Source organism: Leuresthes tenuis, unplaced genomic scaffold (genome assembly GCF_036924035.1).
Source record: "Leuresthes tenuis unplaced genomic scaffold, fLeuTen1.0.hap1 SCAF_11, whole genome shotgun sequence".
NCBI lineage: Eukaryota > Metazoa > Chordata > Actinopteri > Atheriniformes > Atherinopsidae > Leuresthes > Leuresthes tenuis.
Window position 1 is genome coordinate 24338916 of NW_027325365.1, and position 18834 is coordinate 24357749.

At 43.6% G+C, this 18834-nt stretch overlaps 1 protein-coding gene across 5 annotated transcripts in view; it reads right to left on the bottom strand.

The window, feature by feature from the left end:
* Positions 1–18834, bottom strand: part of LOC140318412 (mitogen-activated protein kinase kinase kinase kinase 4) — a 56240-nt gene that overhangs the window by 23932 nt on the left and 13474 nt on the right. For all 5 annotated transcript variants that reach the window (XR_011917827.1, XM_072396226.1, XM_072396225.1 and 2 more), the window contains exons 6-15: positions 16419–16509; positions 16130–16260; positions 15719–15773; positions 15523–15601; positions 13210–13382; positions 9935–10007; positions 9342–9465; positions 8061–8177; positions 7623–7757; positions 2677–2742 (exon numbers count right to left, since the gene is read on the bottom strand). Coding sequence is in view for 4 of the 5 variants with exons in the window: in XM_072396226.1 (XP_072252327.1) it covers positions 2677–2742; positions 7623–7757; positions 8061–8177; positions 9342–9465; positions 9935–10007; positions 13210–13382; positions 15523–15601; positions 15719–15773; positions 16130–16260; positions 16419–16509 (1044 nt within the window). In the remaining variant the exon portion in view is untranslated. The remainder of the gene's footprint in view (positions 1–2676; positions 2743–7622; positions 7758–8060; positions 8178–9341; positions 9466–9934; positions 10008–13209; positions 13383–15522; positions 15602–15718; positions 15774–16129; positions 16261–16418; positions 16510–18834) is intronic.

The window sequence follows — 18834 nt, forward strand, 5'->3', positions numbered from 1 at the left end:
CTTTGACATATAAACAGAGCTTTCCCAGTCTCGAGCAAGGCAGACAAGATGATGCGCCGATAAGAGAGAGAAACCACTTGAAGCAAGCCCCGAGTCACGAAACTGGTTGTGACAAACATCAAAAGGAGGCGTCTGACAGCCGCAAAAAAACACAAAGCCATGTGTGAAAAGACTCCTAAAACCAAAAAGCAGCCCAGCTCTGGCAATGAGGCCTGGACATATGACGGCATGCGGAGCAAACTCTTTGTCTTTGGAATCTGATTTGCAAGCACAAGTTCACAGCAACACCATCCAACATATAAAACACAGAAACTAGTCTGTCAAATACAGTCGTGAAAAGTTGAGTGCACTCTCTGTCAATTCTAAAGATTTGAAATTTGGGGCGTATAAAAATCAACTGGTTCTGACTTCACAGGGTCTTAAAATGAGGTATAAAGACACAAGATGAACAACAGCATGACATACTGCACCATGTCGTTACTTATTCAACAAAAATGCCAAAGCATTGTGGGAAAAATCCACCAGTCCACCCTCACTGCTCCCATAGGAATTAAGAGGAAGCAGCAGCCAGGTGCTGCTAATCAAATGCACTTTATTAACTGATCGTCAGAGAGTGTGAGCACCTCTATAAAAGCAGACGTTTTGCCAGTTTTCTGCTCTGCAGCATTCAGGTGTGTTTAACACAATGCCAAGGAGGAAAGACATCAGCAATGATCTTAGAGAAGCAACTGGTGCTGCCCATCAATCTGGGAAGGGTATTAAAGTCATTTCCAAACTATTTAGAGTCCATCGTTCTACAGAGAGAAAGATTATTCACAAGTGGAAAACAGATTCAGACTCTACAGGCCTCAGTTAGCATGTTAAATGTTAAAGTTCATGACAGCACAATTAGAAAAAGACTGAACAAGTATGGCTTGTTTGGAAGGGCTGCAGGAGAAAGCCTCTTCTCTCTAAAAAGAACATGACAGCACAGCTTAGGTTAAGTTACATCTGAACAAAGCACAAGACTTCTGGAACAATGTCCTTTGGACACATGCGACCAAAGTTCAGATGTGTGGTCATAATGCACAGCAGCACAAAACCAAACACAGCCTATCAGCACAAACACCTCATACCAACTGTCAGGCACGGTGGTGGAGGGCTGATGATCTGGGCTTGTTCTGCAGCCACAGGACCTGGGAAGTAATTTAACTCCTCTGCATACCAAAGTATTCTAGAGTCCAATGTGCGACCACCAACAGTCAAGCTGTTACAACAGCTTCAACCTGATTGGAATGCTGTGGTGGGACCTTAAGAAACCTCAGTGAGCTTCAGCAACACTGTAGTGCGCCAAAAATCCTCCACAACAATGTGAGAGACTGATAATGTCACACAGTTATTGCTGCTAAAGGTTGTTAGTTACTGTTAAATAAATAAGCACATATTCATATTACAGTGCGTGACATAAAGTTTTTATCAAAGGAATTTACGTCACTATGAGGTTACCCTGCATTCTCCCACTTTATCTGCAAGCTGCCTTCAATTTCATATAATTACCTAATATAAACCTTGGTTGTGGGAAGTTGGAAACGCTTTTTCTTGCTTACCTGATCATGAATTATGTAGTTAATTTGACTTAAGACATTGATAAGCTAATCCTAGTTTGTTTTAATCTTTATGTGATGGAGGAAGAACCTAGAGGTGTAAATTCACAGCTGAAAAAGGAAGCTGCTGTACTGTCCCACATATATAACACACATTTCATTAAGACCTCAGCACCTCAGTGTTGTGAAAAAAGGGTAGAATATGTCTCCGAACATCAATCAAATACATCTGAGCCTATGAGCATAAAAATCCAGCTGTAACTCTGGTTCCAACACTCCTGCTCCTTCTATTCTAACAGTCTACAGAGTACAAACCACTGAGCCGGTGTTATTATGAGACAGAACAGGGGGATAAAACAACCGTGGGGCTTGAGAAGGCAGGCAGAAAGTGTTTTGAGTGGTTTCAAAGTGACGGCAAACAGAGACATATTTTGCACATTTGTGTAAGATAAGAAAGGTGGGCAGGGAAGAAACCAGAAGAGGTTTCCCTGCCTCTAACGACACCGGAGAGGATGAGGAGAAAAAGGAAGAGGGAGATGAACAGGAAGGCTTCAAAACAAAAGTGAGGGCAGGCTGTGATGAACCGTGGCTTCAAGCGCCGACAGCACAGTCCGAGTGTCCCAATCTCTACTGTAGCTTCACAAAAACCACTCACCATTTAGCATCCTGTTCATGGAGACCTTCAAAATGATCAACCTCCCCAGCCTTCCAAGCACCCACAGCATAACGAAACTACACACTTCAAACGACAGACCTTTCCCTTTCGCCCTTCATATTTCTTTTAAACTGCTCTTACAGGAAACTACTCTCTCTCCACCCAAACACTTTCTCCTGCATTTGGGTCTTTACACCACAGAATATTCCACTTCTTCAGCCTTTTACAATTGTTTCCTCGTGCAAAAAGTCACCACATCTCAAATAATGATGAAGCTTTTCAAGTGACGTCGCTGAACGTCGGCGAATTAGAAAAACAGGAGCAACAAAAAAACAGGAGTAACTAAACATTTGTCACCAAACAACAGACTTAAAGCGGTGGAAGGAAAACAACCCACTTTAAATAGAAATGTAGAAGTGAGAGGAGAAGGTTTGTTACCTGCTCTGCTGTGGAGTTCAGAGGCCTTACTGACACATCGGCACTCCGCTGTCTGCCAGCCTGGTCCTGTTCAACACACACACACACACACACACACACACACACACACCATGTCATATGAACAGATGGCCACGTGGTCAAGTTATCTGCAATAATATTCCATGACTTTTAATTAGTTTCTTAAACCTGAACGGACCTTAATCTTAACTTAATGGCTAAAATCCTCCCGTTAAATGTTCTTGTATCCTTCTTGGTCCTTATAAGAATACGTAGAAAGGTAAAAAGACCACACATGCCGAGGCGCACACGCACAAACGCGCTTAGTTTAATTAGGATATACTCGGGTCTTGAGGAGAATTCTGAGTGTGGGAACTAAAATATTCAGCGTGTGCAAGATGGCAGGGAGCTTTTAGCCAGTGCCCTCAACTCTAAATATTTCATCATGACCTAATTTTGATTTTCACTTTGGAGGGAAAAAAAGAAAAAGAAAATCTAAATACCCCAAACTTGATTTTTTTTATTTTCTATAATTGAAATGGGCGGATTTAATGTGCTTGATTGGAATATTTGCAGTGATTGCACCGGTGCCCTTAAATTGTGTTTGTTCGGCGTGGAAGTGAAGGGTCACATTCAGCAGGGCTTAAGCTGGAACGGCAGCTTAACTCGGAAACAAAGCTTCACGGGCAAACTTCTGTGCTCTCAGAGCAATGATCCGTGGTGAGAGTCACAAAGACGCCACCTCGCTGCACCACCGTTGGACACGACGGTCCTTTCAGGTGCAACAAATGGGAATGCTGGCATGCCGACTGCGTCAGAGTCCCAAAGGTTAAATGTCAGGAGATCACCAAAGTCAACAAAGTCTTTCAATTCCAGGTTTCACGAGTCAGAACGGCTCTGCACCAGGTCTTAAACTGACGTGTATATACAACCTCAGATGAACAAAAACACTGTTTACTGAACAAAGCTAACAAACAGTGTGTGAAGAACTAAGCACAGCCTCTGGTCCAGCAGCTTGTAGAGCCACCTTCAGCACCAGCAACTCTTTCCTGTATCGTGTTATCAGTCTTTCACATCGCTGTGCAGGGTTGGTTTTTTTTAAACCATTCTTCATTCCAACTTTGCTAAAGCTCAATGAAGTCTCTCAAGGTCCCACTCCAACATTTAAATCAGGCTGAGGTGTGGACTTTAACTGGGCCATCACAGCACCCCGATTCTTTTTCTCTTCCAGTCATTCTGTGCGCGAACCTTTAAGTGACTAACCCTGCACAACAAACTGCAACCTGCAAAAACACAGGCTCATACTACAAAAGAAGCAGGGATAACAATGACAGAGACCCAGCTGTTCTGTTCACAGTCAAAAGACGAGATCCAATCCAAGGCAAAGTGAACCCTGGACACGTCGCCAGTCTGCGGCCCAGAAGTCACACGTCTCACCTGATAACAAAGCTCTTAAAGAGTTGTGTAAGCGCACCCTTCGCCGTTCAATCCCCCTCCCCGGTGTTGCCATGCAGAACACACGGCCACTATTGGAGCTGCCGCCACCCCACCGCATTACGCTCGCCACATCAACTGATGTTCAAAAAGATTTGAAGCGCTGCGCCAGAGCGCTTCTTTATCTGACAAAGCACATGCCGTCACATCAGGCTCACTGAGTCTGTCACATAATTAAACGCAGCTGCATTGAAACTCAATGAAGCATCTGATAGATCCATTACGCGCGTTGAAGTTAATGACTTCGGAGCAATCGGTGCAATAAGGCACTAATTCATACAGATAGCTCTCTGCCACACACACATGCGCACAGAATAGACATGTAATGAAACTGGACAGATTTTATTAGCACTAAAGTACAGTATCTGCTACAGGGAGACTTCACCATCGCTAATCCGCTGTGAGGTGTTAATCTACACTTATTGAAACCCACTGGTGTGTGAGATGGATTCATCCAGCATGCATCAAAATCAGTGACTAAATAATCTATTTCTAAAACAGTGTAAAGAGTTGCGTGCCTTTGTTTCAGGTAACTGAACTTTAACTGATCTCAGCACACTTTAGCAGTCCCGTCTCGATCTTCCTCCTCGTGTTCCTGGCAGCAGGCATGGCCACACCTATCATGAGCGTTGTCTTTTGCCACCACATCGGCTTGCCTGGAACTTACGGCCTGTGTGAGCTTTGCTGGCACAGCTACATCCAAGGTGCTTGGAGGGGGAGAAAGTCTTTCGAGGGCAGAACTCCAGTAAGACTTGTGGTGAATAAATTGAGAGTAGTGTTTGACCGACGCGCTTCAGTTCATGAGTGGGCCACTTTTCAACAAGCCACATTTAACAGAATTTGCACCTCCAGTAAAACGCTTTGGTTGACACATCTATGTGGATTCTGTGCAATGCTGACCGCGACGCAGGCCACAACGAGCTGAAGTGTGTTAGCTGAGACTGTTGGGTCCTATCTGCTGTGGTAGACACTCGTAGGCTCTCCAGATGTCAGCTACTTGCTCTATCTGCTGAAGGCACATCCTACGTATCACATTACTTCCTTTTTCACCTTATCTCCACGTGTCTCCGACTTCGCCTGCTCAAAGCGTTCTCTTATCACTCATCCTGAGGCGGGGGATCTTCCTGATGTATTCTTGGAGAGGCCTTTTTTTTATTTCGGGGAGAGGCCAGGCCCTCGCTGACCCCTGAGCCCCTTTCTTTCCATTGTTTGTAAAAACCTGTGCGTTGAACTTTTGGGAGGAAACCTTTGCGCTTCGTGAGGAGTTTTCACGTCCTGACATCAGCTGCGTCTGTCTCGTCCTGTGGAAATCTTTTTTGCACTGGTCTTGTCTCTGAGACCTACTGAATAATTTGAGGCCTACAGATATTAACATCTGGCCAGAAATAGATGATTATATGCATCTCAGGAGGGATTTGTCAAAGTGACATTCTGGTTTTATGTGGGGAGGTCTGCACAGGCAGTTTTTTATCTTGTTCAAACTTTCGTAAAGAAAAACATTTCGCTGCTTTATTGTGGTCTCCGATAAACGTTTCTCAGTTGCAGGAATCCATTTGGTGCTCTGCTCCTCTGCATTTTGGACGTGCTTTTTGTGTTGGTCGATCGCTGAGCCAGCTGTCTTTTTGCCACTCTGTGAGCATAACCAGAGCACTGTGACGAGTCTGATGACATCACACGCATACTTTTCCACTTCAACATTTGCACATACCTTCCCATTCATTCCTAATGAGACGGCGTGAACAAACCTTTGACAGGCCTGTATGTGGCCTTTACTGCAGCTGCTTTCAGTTGGTGCTTATTTGCGGGACATACAGTTCCACTGGGTTAAGATCAAGCCACCGACAAATATTCCACTTCTTTACCTTCAGAAACACTCGTGCTGTTTTCAAAGCACTGCCCAATGAACTTCAATCAGAAGCATTTGGTTGAATCTGGGAAGACAGTACCGTCCCTACAGACTTCTGAAATCAGCAGCCTTCTTGTGTCTTCTGTCACATCATCAATAAACTCTTGTAAATCAGTGCCTGTAAGCCTCCACACTGCCTCTGCATGTTTCACAGGTGATGCTGTTTGCTTCAGAGAATGAGCTGTTCCAAGCCCCTCGTCCTATTTTTGACTTCCAATCTCTCTGGAACTCATTGGTCTTATTTTCAGCAATCCAAAGACACTGTTTTTGCTTTAAGTCCATATTCAACATAAAAATAACTTGAAAATGTCAAATAACAAAGTATGTCAATGTGCAAATATTCCAGGCTGCATTTCTTCAATCCTGATGGGATGAAAGCCAACAGAAGCGTGTCAAGAGGTCATTTCATCTTGGAAAAGCTTCCTCTGTTGATTATGATTATGAACTGTTACAGATCTGCCCCTGAATAAAAATTGGAAAGGTAAAAATCTCTTGCGGCCGACTGCGTTGGAAGAAAAAATAATTTTATCTGCTGGGTTGCAAAGGCTGACGGATGTAACCGCGACATCGGTGCGGTGGGATTTAAACACACCTCCATCTTACGGTGTTAGAGTAAAACAAGCTCAGTTCCAACAACACACACTCACCTGCAACAAGGTGTTCCTTCTGACGCCTAACTTTGGCCTCTGCATGACTCAGGCATTAAGTGGACTCTGTCAAACAACAATCCACTATGATCTAAAACCATTTTATTCTCTTTGAACAACGTTGAATTAGAATCAAAGGGAAAACAGAGGCTGCAGTGTTGTTTTTAAAAACATGGTAACAGCCACTGACACAAACCGATTGGATTCTGTCACGTAGTCAGAAGCAGCCTGCCCTGTGTGGGCAAGGTTTTCACAGCACACAGGCTGTTATTTCGATTTGCACATGAACAAAACCAAAAAGGGTTTTGTGGGTTTTCAAAAGTCTGTGTGAGGATGAGGTGCCTCAAACTCAGCTGTCACACGCAGAGGTGTGTTGCGCAGACAACTGCTTGTGCACCTTATGAAAAACGCAGGTCAAAATAAAGAGCGTTCTTGAAACAGTGCCATCTACAACCATGCAAACAGAAGACTGAGTGGTTTTAAAACGACACGGTCACGCTCTGCAGTCAGACCAACAAGCTGATGCAGGGCCTGATTCAAAGTAAACGCACAGAAAAGAGCTTCTTTGTGGACAAACTGAAGTACAGAGTTGGAAAAATATCGTATGGGGAGCCATGACGACGTCAACTGTAGCTAAAACGCTCTGAAGGAACACCCAGCATGCTTCGTAATGAAATTAAAGTCTCTTTAAAGGAATGTAAGCTGTGCCCACTCATGCTGCCCCGACAGCAGCATCCTCACTGAAAATTAACACGTTCACCCGGGTGTTGTGTTCCCATCCGTGCCGCGCTACGCCGAAGCAGTGATCTGAGGCGGGACAGGATGCCAGGTACACACTTTTACATCGTACTCAAAAGTCTGGTGTCAGCGAGCTTTTATCCGCTGCTGCTGCTCATCTTTACCTGTTTTCTGTCACACCTCCTGTTTCTCTCATCCAGTGAGATTCGGTTATCATGGAGATCAGACTCCTCCCCCACGATGATCTCCTGAAGCTCCGCCCACTGAAAGGCACAGTCCGCCTGATGCTTTCTCTGCTGCTGTAAAAGTCAGTGGTGTCAAACTGTTGTGGATGCAAGTTTGTATTTAGATTCTCTATTTCAAGCTTTTAGCTGACATTCCAGTTAACAACCACATTTCAGGGATTTGATCATGAGCATAAGGGGTAAGAGTTGCAACTACTGTGTAATTTCATTGTCAAAAAACAGTTTCCAGAGCTGACGCATCAGAGCAGTTGGGGTGAGTTGAGTAATGTTGAGACTGAGTAGGTGGAAGGTGATGCTGATGTGTTACAGGTACTTTTGTCTTCCACATGGGTGAATGTTGAGAAAATCAGAACTCACATCCTCTAACTTTTGCCGTTGCTCTTGCTGCTGCTGGATCCTCCTCTGTCTGTCAGCCAGAAACTGCTGCTTGTACCGTTCCTGCTCAGCCAGCTGCTGCCTGTGCTGCTGCAGCGCCTGCACGTCAAATGATGTGACACAGCTCAAATTAAACTATTGAAACGATACCGCAGATATCCTTTGAAACTAAATGCGAGTTCGCTTTTTACTTTGATCTGGGGTCAAGTGGCCTGTTGTTCGCCACCTGATAAGAGGCAGTTATAAACTAAAAGAAGCCTGAAGGCCAACTGCAAAGTGTGGAACTGGATTAAAGTTCTGACTGGGCCTTTTTCCAAGCACCAATTAGTTTTGATGCGATCAGGCTGAATTTATTTAGAAATAATCGAGATATAGTTATGCCATAAAAGACTGAACTGTGCTACCATAATTTTTACAGCTGTTATTACTACTTTTAACTCCAAAACTGCTAATAATAACAATCAGTTACCTGTATGTTGAATGATTCTTTAACATTGTTTCATTCAGTCACATTCACTGATAAAAGGCTTTTCTCTCCTTCACTCTTTACTTGTGAGTTGAAAAGAAAAGAAATCTCACGCAGATGTTCTAAACCAACATTTTATTCACGACGGAACATAGAAAACGTATCAGATACTGAAGGTGAGACATCTAATCTAATCAAACATATTAGCTCCCGCTGATTTTGGTGGCAGCAACACTTCTTAAAAAGTTGGGACAGGCGGAACAAAAGGCTGGAAAACTAAGTGGTACGAAAGAGAAACAGTTGAAGGAACGTGTTACAACTAATTCGGTTAATCAGCCACAGGGCAGTGGCATGACTGGGTATAAAGAGAGCACCTTAGAGAGGGAGAGTGTCTCAGATGTAAAGATGAGCAGAGGTTCAGCAATCTGCAACAAAACAGTGTCTACGAATTGTGGAGCCATTTCAGAAGACTTTAATATTCAGTTATCTACAGTATACAACACCATGAAAAATTCTGTTTTCAATGACATTTTACACAGCGTCCCAACTTTTTTGGAATTGTGGCTGTTCCAACATGAAAAGCTTTATTTTCATTCACAGTAAATAAGTGTGATCTTAAACCAAATGCTTGACTAATAACTGTCTGTGGATAAGCTAATCTATTATTTAGAAATTCAGTTCAGCTCAACATTTGACGGTATTAACAAACAACATGAAGCTTTATTTGCTGTTGGCAGCTGATGTGTTTTACAAAATGCATGAACGTGAACAAGATCTCCTGAGAACTCAAGACCTACCTGCTGTCTTTGCTGACCCCCTCCTCCTCCGTGACCTCCCTCTCTGCCTACGTCGCGATCTGCTGTCTGTAAGCGGAGAAACTCCCGTCTTAACGTCCATTCGCCGGGAACGTTCACTATGGAACTGACAGAGCCGGAAAGAAATGGCGTTAAATGACAGCAACACAGGGCGAGATGCACTCAAGTCCACTTGAGGGTTAAGGCTCAATGGGCACAGTTACAAAAATACACACATAAAGCTCATCCTGGGAACAAGTGCTCAGTCTGGAGGCCCATCTGTTGTTGGACATCCAGGGACATTAAAAAAGAGGCTAATGCATCTGTTCAAGGACAAAAATATACATTCATGTGCATCTCACAGTGAGTTAGCAGCACTGGAGCACTGGAAATCATAGATATTTGCAATGATGTGTAGATTTAAAGTAATTCTTTACATTATTCTACGTGTATGCTTGACTTTTTGTTGCTAAATGAGAGAAGTGAAACGTGTGTGAAGGCTTCTTTTGCTTATTTGAACATGTTACTGTGGCCATGTTTGATTGTTGGTGACATCCGTAATTCTGCTTGCTGTGACAGCTTAAGCGTATGCTCACCTGGGTTCGCCTTCCTCTTCTGTGACCTCATCGTCTTCATCCTCACTTCCACTGTACTCATACTCTGGACCCTCTGGGAGAGGGACACGTATGAAGAAAGTAGCCATAAAGAAGAGAACATTAGCTAAACAATCACTGAGGCAATAATACAGAGATAGCTGTATGATAGTGGGTGGAAAAAAAGAGGGTCAACTCTTCTTTTTAAGAAAATAATAATCATCTGATCTTTACCAGGTCTAACAATCAGGAAAATACAACCTCACAAAACTGAAGAGGAATTTTCTGCCCACTCTTCTTTACAAAGTTGATCTGGTTTGCTGTTTGTGGACATTCATTTATACATTTATCAGCTGAGCTTTAGCTGTCAGACAGATGGCCTCACATGTGACTCTAGAATACTTTGGTATCCAGAGGAGTTCATGGAGGACTCAATGACTGCAAGAAGCCCAGGTCCTGTGGCTGCAGAACAAGCCCAGATCATCAGCCCTCCACCACCGTGCCTGACAGCTGGTATGAGGTGTTTGTGCTGATATGCTGTGTTTGGTTTCCTCCAAACATGCTGCTGTACTTTGGTTTTGTGATGCGTCACGTTATTGTTCACCTGAGGTTGCTAACTTTAACACCTGGTGAGGACCAGATGAGTTTTCTTATTGAAAGAGGGTGCAGCAAACAGCTTTGCGCACCAGAGGTTAAAACACCTTCTCTGTTGACACCAGCTGTATCATGTTTGAGTGTGAAGCTAAAAGATTAGCTCCTGTCACACCGCACATTCCCTGCCTTAAAGAAAAAAACAAGCTGTGGACACAGGGTGAACACCTCCGATGTCTCAGCATCGAGGTCTGAACTCTGTTATTTGGGCTTTCTGAAGAAGCCACCGTTTCATTAAAAACCCATCGTGCGGCAAGTGTGGCAATTTTGTCCTTAAAGTATATTCTGGGAAAACTAGCTCAACACAAGAGTAAAGGAGAGTCCTCTTCAGTGCAGCACAGAGCTGATATTCTTCTTTTTACTGCCCTCAGGGCAGTTGCACTCAGTCATCTCAATCTTGACCCAGTGCATATACTAAAAGTTACTCTTTTTTAAGGAACCCATAAAGCAGGCAAACATTAGTTGACTATTCCAACAGTGATATTGAAAACTGATCCTTTCTTTTATAACCATGTGTTCTGCACTTTAGAAAAATATATATAGTTTACACTAAAATCACTATTCTGGAGGCAAGTAGATGAAGCCAACCAGCCTGGCATGACAACATTTGGCTAACATGTGGCTGACTTGAACATTAAACGTGACGCTGCACATGCTGCCACTGTGTTCAGAGAAGATGGACAGACTACGACTGACAACATGGAACTTCTCAGGAATCCAGAGGGTAAACTCCACTGTGTCGCTGTGAGGTCGTGTTGGACGGTTTTTTCGCTCCTTTGAAAAGAACATTCGTAGGGGTTTGAATTTCTTCTTGGAGTGACACATCTTCCAAACCATAGACCATCTCTGTGCAAACCGTACCCCTGGGCATGCTGAACATGACACATCCTTTTTTGCATCATATCCGGAGCATTCTTTTTTTTTCTTTCCTTTTTTTTTAGCGGCACTGACTTTTTCCCACATTCACTAATACTAGAGGCATTTCATTTTGTAGGGGCCACTGGGGAGAACGCACACACACGCACACACACGCACACACACATAAATCAAGCCCTAAACACATTGCATGCATGCACACAAACACAACACAATGCATCCAGTAAGTCTACCAGTCATTAGTGTGTTTTTTATAAGCTAAGAGAAGATTAGAACCAGATGGTCATTCTGTTTCCTCCTTCCTTCCCCTCAGCTTCTCTCTGTGGTCTGTTTCTGTCTCTTTCTCATTGCTGTTGTCACCGTCTCTATTTGCCTCTCCTTTGGTTTAATGAATGTAGAGCCCCCCCCCAAAAAAGTTGTGAAGCTGAGTAGATTGTAAAAAACTGAATGCAATGATTTGAACACCTCACAAATAAATATAATTATATGAAATGTTGATAGTGATAGCTCATCTGTCGATGGCAGGAAGCTGAAACAGGGTCAACAAAAGGCAGAAACAGGTGGAGGAACATGTTGCAACTAATAAGGTTAATTGGCATCAGGTCAGTAATATGTCTGGGTGGAAGAAGAGCACCCTTGAGAGGCAGAGTCTCTCCAAAGTGAAGATGGGCAGAGGTTCAGAAATCTGCAAAAAACTACATTTGCAAATTGTGGCGCAATTTCAATCTAGTGTTCCGCAAAGGCTGTGCGAAGGCTCATTTAAAATGGACTGAGGAAAAGTGGAAAACTGCTCTGTAGTAAGAAGAATTTATTGAAATTCTTCCAAGGAGAGGGATCATCCTGCTCCCATCCAGATGACGTCTTTTTCAGGGAAGGCCTTGTATAATTCAGCAAGACAATGCTAATTATAGCAGTGTGACTTTGTAGTAGAAGTAGAAGTACCTGCCTGCAGTTCAGACCTTTCACCGCCAAAAAAAACATTTGAAAAGGCCCACTTTCAACAGTAGCTAAAATCTGATATCAGACAAAAATGGGACAGCATTCCTCTCCCAGAGGTCCAGCAGCTGGTCTCTATGTTCCCAGATGCTGATAGGCTGTTGTTAAAAGAAGAGTTGATGCTGCACAGTGCTAAACATGGACCTGAAAATGTAAAATGTTATGTTTTCTATGTTCTATGTGAGTGAATCAGTGGTTTGAGATTTGCAAATGACTGCATTCTGATTTCATTTACAGTTTAAACAGCACCAACCAACCTTTTTTGGAATTGGATACATGAATGAAGCTAACAGACAAGAATATGACTGAACAATGTCTGAGTAAAAAAGTAGAGCAGAGTCTAAAATATCTCTGCCTTGTCTTCCCCTCCTCCAATTGTTTCTCTCACAGTCTGACTGCACACACTTCCAGCTCTTGCAACTAATCCAGAGAAAGGATGAGAAATCGGTCTCACAATGTCTCCCCTCCCTCCTTCCTCCCATATCTCGAGTGTGTTATCGTTTGTCTTGTGCCATCCCTCTTTAATAATTCTCTCAGATAGCAGAGCGCTGGCATAACCTTATCTTAAGTTTTAACAGCATTCAACGGGGGTTATGTAAATTGTGGACAATACTGGCAGTCAGATGAAACACTCCAACGAGTACAGTGTTTGAGCAAAGCAGCTGCTCAGTGTGCACCAGTACAGCCGGTTCCGATTGGAATCTTTACTGACTCATGCAATGAAGCGAGTATTGTTTTTGGTTGTGTCTCCTCACCTTTCTCTCGCTTCTTCCTGGTTCTGTCCAGGTGATCCTTCAGCATGATGCGAACCTGCCTCTCGTTAGCCAGGTCTCTGATGAAGGCGTGTCTCAGCAGGGTGTCTGTGGTGGGTCGATGAAGATGGTTTTTGACCAGACAGCTATCGGCAAACGATAAGAAACGCTTGGACCTACGAAAAGAGGGCAAAGGGCAGGCAAAAAAAGATTAAAGAGAAAAAAGAAAAAAAAACTTACACTGAACGCAAGGTTTCTATTTTGGGTATCTACTTATAGAAAAGCTGTTTGTTTCTTTTGAACTTTTTAAGCGGGGTTGTGTGAAGTACTTGTGAGTTGGCAGCAGTCACATGAGCTGAGCTCAGCAAAAAGCAACTCAGAAGGTAGTCATGAGTCGAGCTAATCATCTAAAACAACTCAAACATTTGAAAGAAGTTTGATTAAACCGATGCTACTGCACGGTCTGAAAGTATGGTGGCAGAGTAACAACTATCTGATGCAGAAGTGATGGTGTGAAATTCTGTGATGCGAGTGTTTTAGACGGCCCAAAAGAGTGCTCTTTACTGCCTTTACTCGCGCAGTTATTAACGATAATACGTCCGAGAACAAACGTGTGAGAAACACTGGAAATTTGGGAGATCGTTACGCATACATCTCTTAGCTACTTGAATTGTATTTCGTCAGATGAAGCAGCAGTTTAAAAAAAAAATCTATTAGCAGATTCTATTAGAGCAGAGCGACAGTCTGGAAATGCTTTAAGCATCGGCAAGTTTAGTCCCAAAGGACTGGTTCTCAGTCACAGATGCTGACGTGTTGTTTGGCCGACAAAAGAAACGAATGAGAGCAGCTTTATTGGGAATTTAGCTATATTCAAATACACTTCCACTTTAGTTTTTCTACAAGAAGTAATGGAACTTTGAAACATGTGCGCCAGCTGCATCATCTGGTTGTGTTAGTCCGGCTATGAGAACTTCAGTTGGTCAGACTTACATGTACATTAAAAGTCCAATTTTGGTCTGAGACAGGAAATAAAGAGGAGATACTCCCTTAATGTGCCTTTATAGTGGGCTTGAAATGAAACACCCAGTAAATTTTGACTGGACTACAACCTGCTCAGCCCTGCACACATTAATATGAGTAAATGTAATCTTCAGAGCTTCTCCTGCCTACCATAAGTTGAAGCTGCAGACCACAGCTTTTTTCTTTTCCTCACTTTACGCGATAGCTGTCACGTGGGAAGATATCCGTGGCGATAAGGCTTGATAAAAATAATCTACAGTTAACAAACACTCAACACCACCTGTTACACTTCACATGTGAAGGCAATCCCAAATCTTTTTCTCCTACCGATTTGGGTCTTCATAAGAAATCTCAGAAATGCGCATGTTTCTTACACTAAATGGATAGATTTAGCTTTTTTAACAGCATTGGTTTTTGCCAACTCAATAAAAATACCTATAAAAAAAAAGCCAAACTTAAAAACAGCTACAGATCAAAGTAGTTCACAAGAGTAAACTGATGAGGTGCAAATCAAAGTTCAATGGAATAAGAAAACAATTCTCCAAGAGTTTCCAACAATTTTGTTTTGAAAATTCAAAAGCATCTTCATCATCAACAGCCTCTACCAGCAGCAGAAACTCACCTCCAGCGTAGCAGCAGCAGCAGGGAAACTCCTGTCTGAAAGCTGCTGTCGATGATGACGTTTTAAAGCAGTATCTATCAGTAAAGCCCCTCCAAAAATACGAGACATCTCCTGCCTGTACTCGGAGCTTATAAAAAACAGGGAATGAGCGTGTGTTGCTGTTTAGGAATGCTGCCTGAGGGAGGCCTGGAGGTAAAAAGATGGCAAGGCACTGCACCCCTGACCAGTGGGGCTATTAAAAGCTGTCCTGAAAAGAACTTTTTTCTAATAATATTAATACTGAATGACAGACAGCAGCCGGGGTCAATCCAAGAGTTTAATCTGAAGGGTTTATCTATAATGCATGGAAGAGAGGGAAGTGACAGAAGAGCGAATGTGGCATACGAGTTCATAATCAAAACATTAGAAATGACAGCAATAACACTTTATCTCCTGTCTATTTTAAACAGCAGACATCTGACTTGCAGTTTTTCTTAAATTTTTTTTATCTTAACATGTCTAGACATGCCCATGACTTACAGCTTTCAATTTCTTAGTAAAAAAGAAAGTGCTGGAATGTCATTTATCTGTTCCACGAAAGCCACAACAAAGAGCACTTAGAAGCTCTGCTTTCAGAAGAACTAAAACCCTAAACAGCTCCCTCTACACCCTGTTGTGTGTGCTCACAGGCTTACCATTTCTTTGATTTAAGTTTGGGCGGAGGGTTCCGAGGAATCAGAAAGAGCGCTCTCATCGGATGCATGTCGCAGAGAGCTGCGTGGAATGAACAGCGAAGACAGAACGAAGAGAGACACACGGTGAGCCAAATGGAGGAAACGTACACAGTGAAAGCTCCACACAACAATACACTCAGACGTGTCTCGGACTTACGAGGGGCTCCTTCAGCCATCTCTAAAGCAGTGATGCCTAAAGACCAGAGGTCACTCTAAGAAAGAGAGACAGAGGAAACATGTTAGCTTGGGTTAGCTTTGTAAATGACTAAATTACCTTGCAGAGACGCAACTACAGAAATGGGAACAAAATACGAGTCTTTGCAACAGGCTGCTAGTAGCAAAGTGCCTAAAATACAATCTAAAATTGGTTCTTTGCTAAAATTCCTGTTATGGGTCGGAACAACACTGGTCCACCCCTTGAACTGGGTGCCTTTTCATGCTTGAATGATTCACTGTTCTGAATAAAATGACCCATTCCTCTGAAAATGTTCAGGTAAAAGGAGTGGACCCATTGCTATTGCTCAGCACCACTTCAACAGGTTACAGGAAAGTCTGTGTGATTAAATACCCTGTAGTCATATGTGGCCTCAGGGTTCTCATCACAGGCGATGACTTCCGGGGCCATCCAATAAGGGGTACCGATGAAAGTGTTCCTGCGACCAATCGTCTTATCCAGCTGAGCCGAGACTCCGAAGTCCACTGGAATGTGAAATCGTGAGAGGATGTCAGGATAAAAAACATTTGCCCCTCTCAGAGGCACTTTCATGCTTGTGTGGTTTACTATGAATGCGCCTGCGGGCTGCTCTGCCATTGGGCTCTGCCTGAGGAAGGACACGGCATGAGTGAGTGTTTCTTACCAAGTTTGACTTCGGCATTCTCTGTGAGCAAAACATTCTGTCCCTTAATGTCTCTGTGAATCACATGATGGGAGTGAAGATGGGAAAGACCCTGGAAGACAAATGCGCACACAATAAACACACCCAGACACACAGTCAGATGACCACTGTTACTATGAGTGTGAAGTCTCAGACGCTGGCTTCAAAGAGCAGCTTCAGCGTGAGTCTGCTCTGATTAAACCATTGATACCGAGCGGAATTCCCGTCAGGCATGTTGCGCTGCTTGTCCTTCCAAACATTCTGCTTTTAAGTGACCTAGTAGCCGTTCTACCACTCGGCGGCACAGTTCCAGTGTGCGCGCTCCTCTGTGTGTTTGTGCTCTCGCTTCTTCAAAGGAGGTTAAATAAACAGAGGAAACGAGACGCTCTTTTTTCAGACAATGACTTCACCGTGGTGTCCGTGTGTAGCTGCGAGTGTGTGTGTTGTGATGTTGAAACAATGGGGAGACAGCATGGCTGACAGCAGCATAGAAAACATTGGCGACATTCCAGAGCCTTTTGTCTCTAAAGGTTTAAAAAAAACAAAACAAAAGAAAAACCTGCTCAGCTCCAGTTTTTTCCCTGACACTAACATCATCAGCCAGATATATATTTGAACTCGGATGATACACAAACACAAAGGCCAACATAGAAAGCAGAACAAATTTCGCTGTAGTCGTTCTCAGGACCTTGTGATCCCTCGTAATGTTAACCATAACATCTTACAGACGCGCGCTTTAAACTGGCCTTTTAAGTATATAAATGAAAAAATACATGCATCGCTTCTGCTGACTCAGTGGGAAAACATGAGAGGGAATAAATCCCTAAACATTTATGATTATCGGTGTCAGTTTGGCTCTGATGTTTGTGCAAAGAATGGCGGCATCAGCCTCATGTTTCATGCACAACAGCAGTAATTTATTACTATAGGCAAACGAGCAAATCGCCACAATAATTCCAAAAAGAGCTGGGATTCAGTGTAAAACGGAAATAAAAACAGAAAGCCGTTGTTGGACCTTCGGAAGAGGAATTCTTGTCTGATATAGGATTTTAGCTGCTCAACAGTCTTGGGGTTTCTCTGTTGTATTTTGTTTCTGACGCACCAAATGTTTTCAGTTGGTGAAAAGCCTGGACTGCAGGCAGGATCAAAACAGGAAAGCAGCAGTAAAGGACTTGATTACTTTTATAAGGTGATGGATGGTGCTCGAGTAGCAGAAGAAATGATCACAGAAAGCTGGCAGTAAGAGTCACCGTAGCTAACAGTCTCCAGGCTCAGCTGTTACTTGTGTGTGTGACAGAGAGATAGAGGAGTTGCAGAGCCTGGCGGCCGTGGGAAGGCGTTCAGTAGAGCACTTAATGCTAGTTAGCCTGTGGCTAAAAGTGCTCCTCCATCCTGCCACCTCTTCATAGATCAGATGACATTCACTGTCCATGATAGATTTGTGTCTCGACAACATTCTCTTATCCATCACAGTCTCCAAAGCGTCGACTTCCTCTGCCACCCCGACACGCCTCAGCAAAGAAGGCGGCACTGGCGACCACAGACATGTACAACATCCTCAGCATGGTGTCGCAGACTCTGGATGACCAGAAGATAAAATTCTAACCTAATTAGGCCCTTCTTTTACGTGGGTACTGAGTTCTTTTACCAGTCCAGCCGATTGTCCACGAACACACCTAGATACTGATAATCCTGCACAACTTCCACATGCACGTCACTGATGGGGTTAACTGGAGCCCGTGCTCTCCTCAGATCCACCACCAGTTCTTTGGTTTTACTAATGTTAAGCTGCGACTGATTCAGCTCGCAGCAGTGCACAAAGCTGTCCACGACCCCCCGGTACTCCATCTCATCCTCGCGCCTGATGCATACTGCAGAGTCCCCCTCTGTGTCGTACCTGAAGTCGGGTGTGAAGAGGAATGCTGACAGAACTGTACGCTGTGGAGCTCCGGTGCCACACAATGCTGCATCAGCCTTCACTTGCATTTGAGGAGGATTCCTGGAAGTGTTCCTGAGCCCATGCAGAGATTTCCATGACAGAACCACGTCCGTTTTTAACCCCGACGATCACGGGCGTCCAATTCTGATTTCTGGGATTTCTCTGAATCTTTTTGTGCTGGACCTTTTGTCATCTCTACTTCTGAGAGACTCTACCTCTCTAAGGTCCTCTTTTTATACCCAATCACATTACTAACCTGTTTTCAATAAGCCCAACGAGCTCCAACGCGTCCCTCCAGCTGTTTCTGTCATTCTCAGTGACTTTTCCAGCCTTTTGCTGAACCTGTCCCAATTCTTTTTGAGGCGCGCTGCTGCCATTAAATTAAAGAGGAGCTCCCATTTTTCATGAAACAGCTAAATGTTTCTCTCAGCATTTCCCATTCTGTGTTCTACTGTGAGT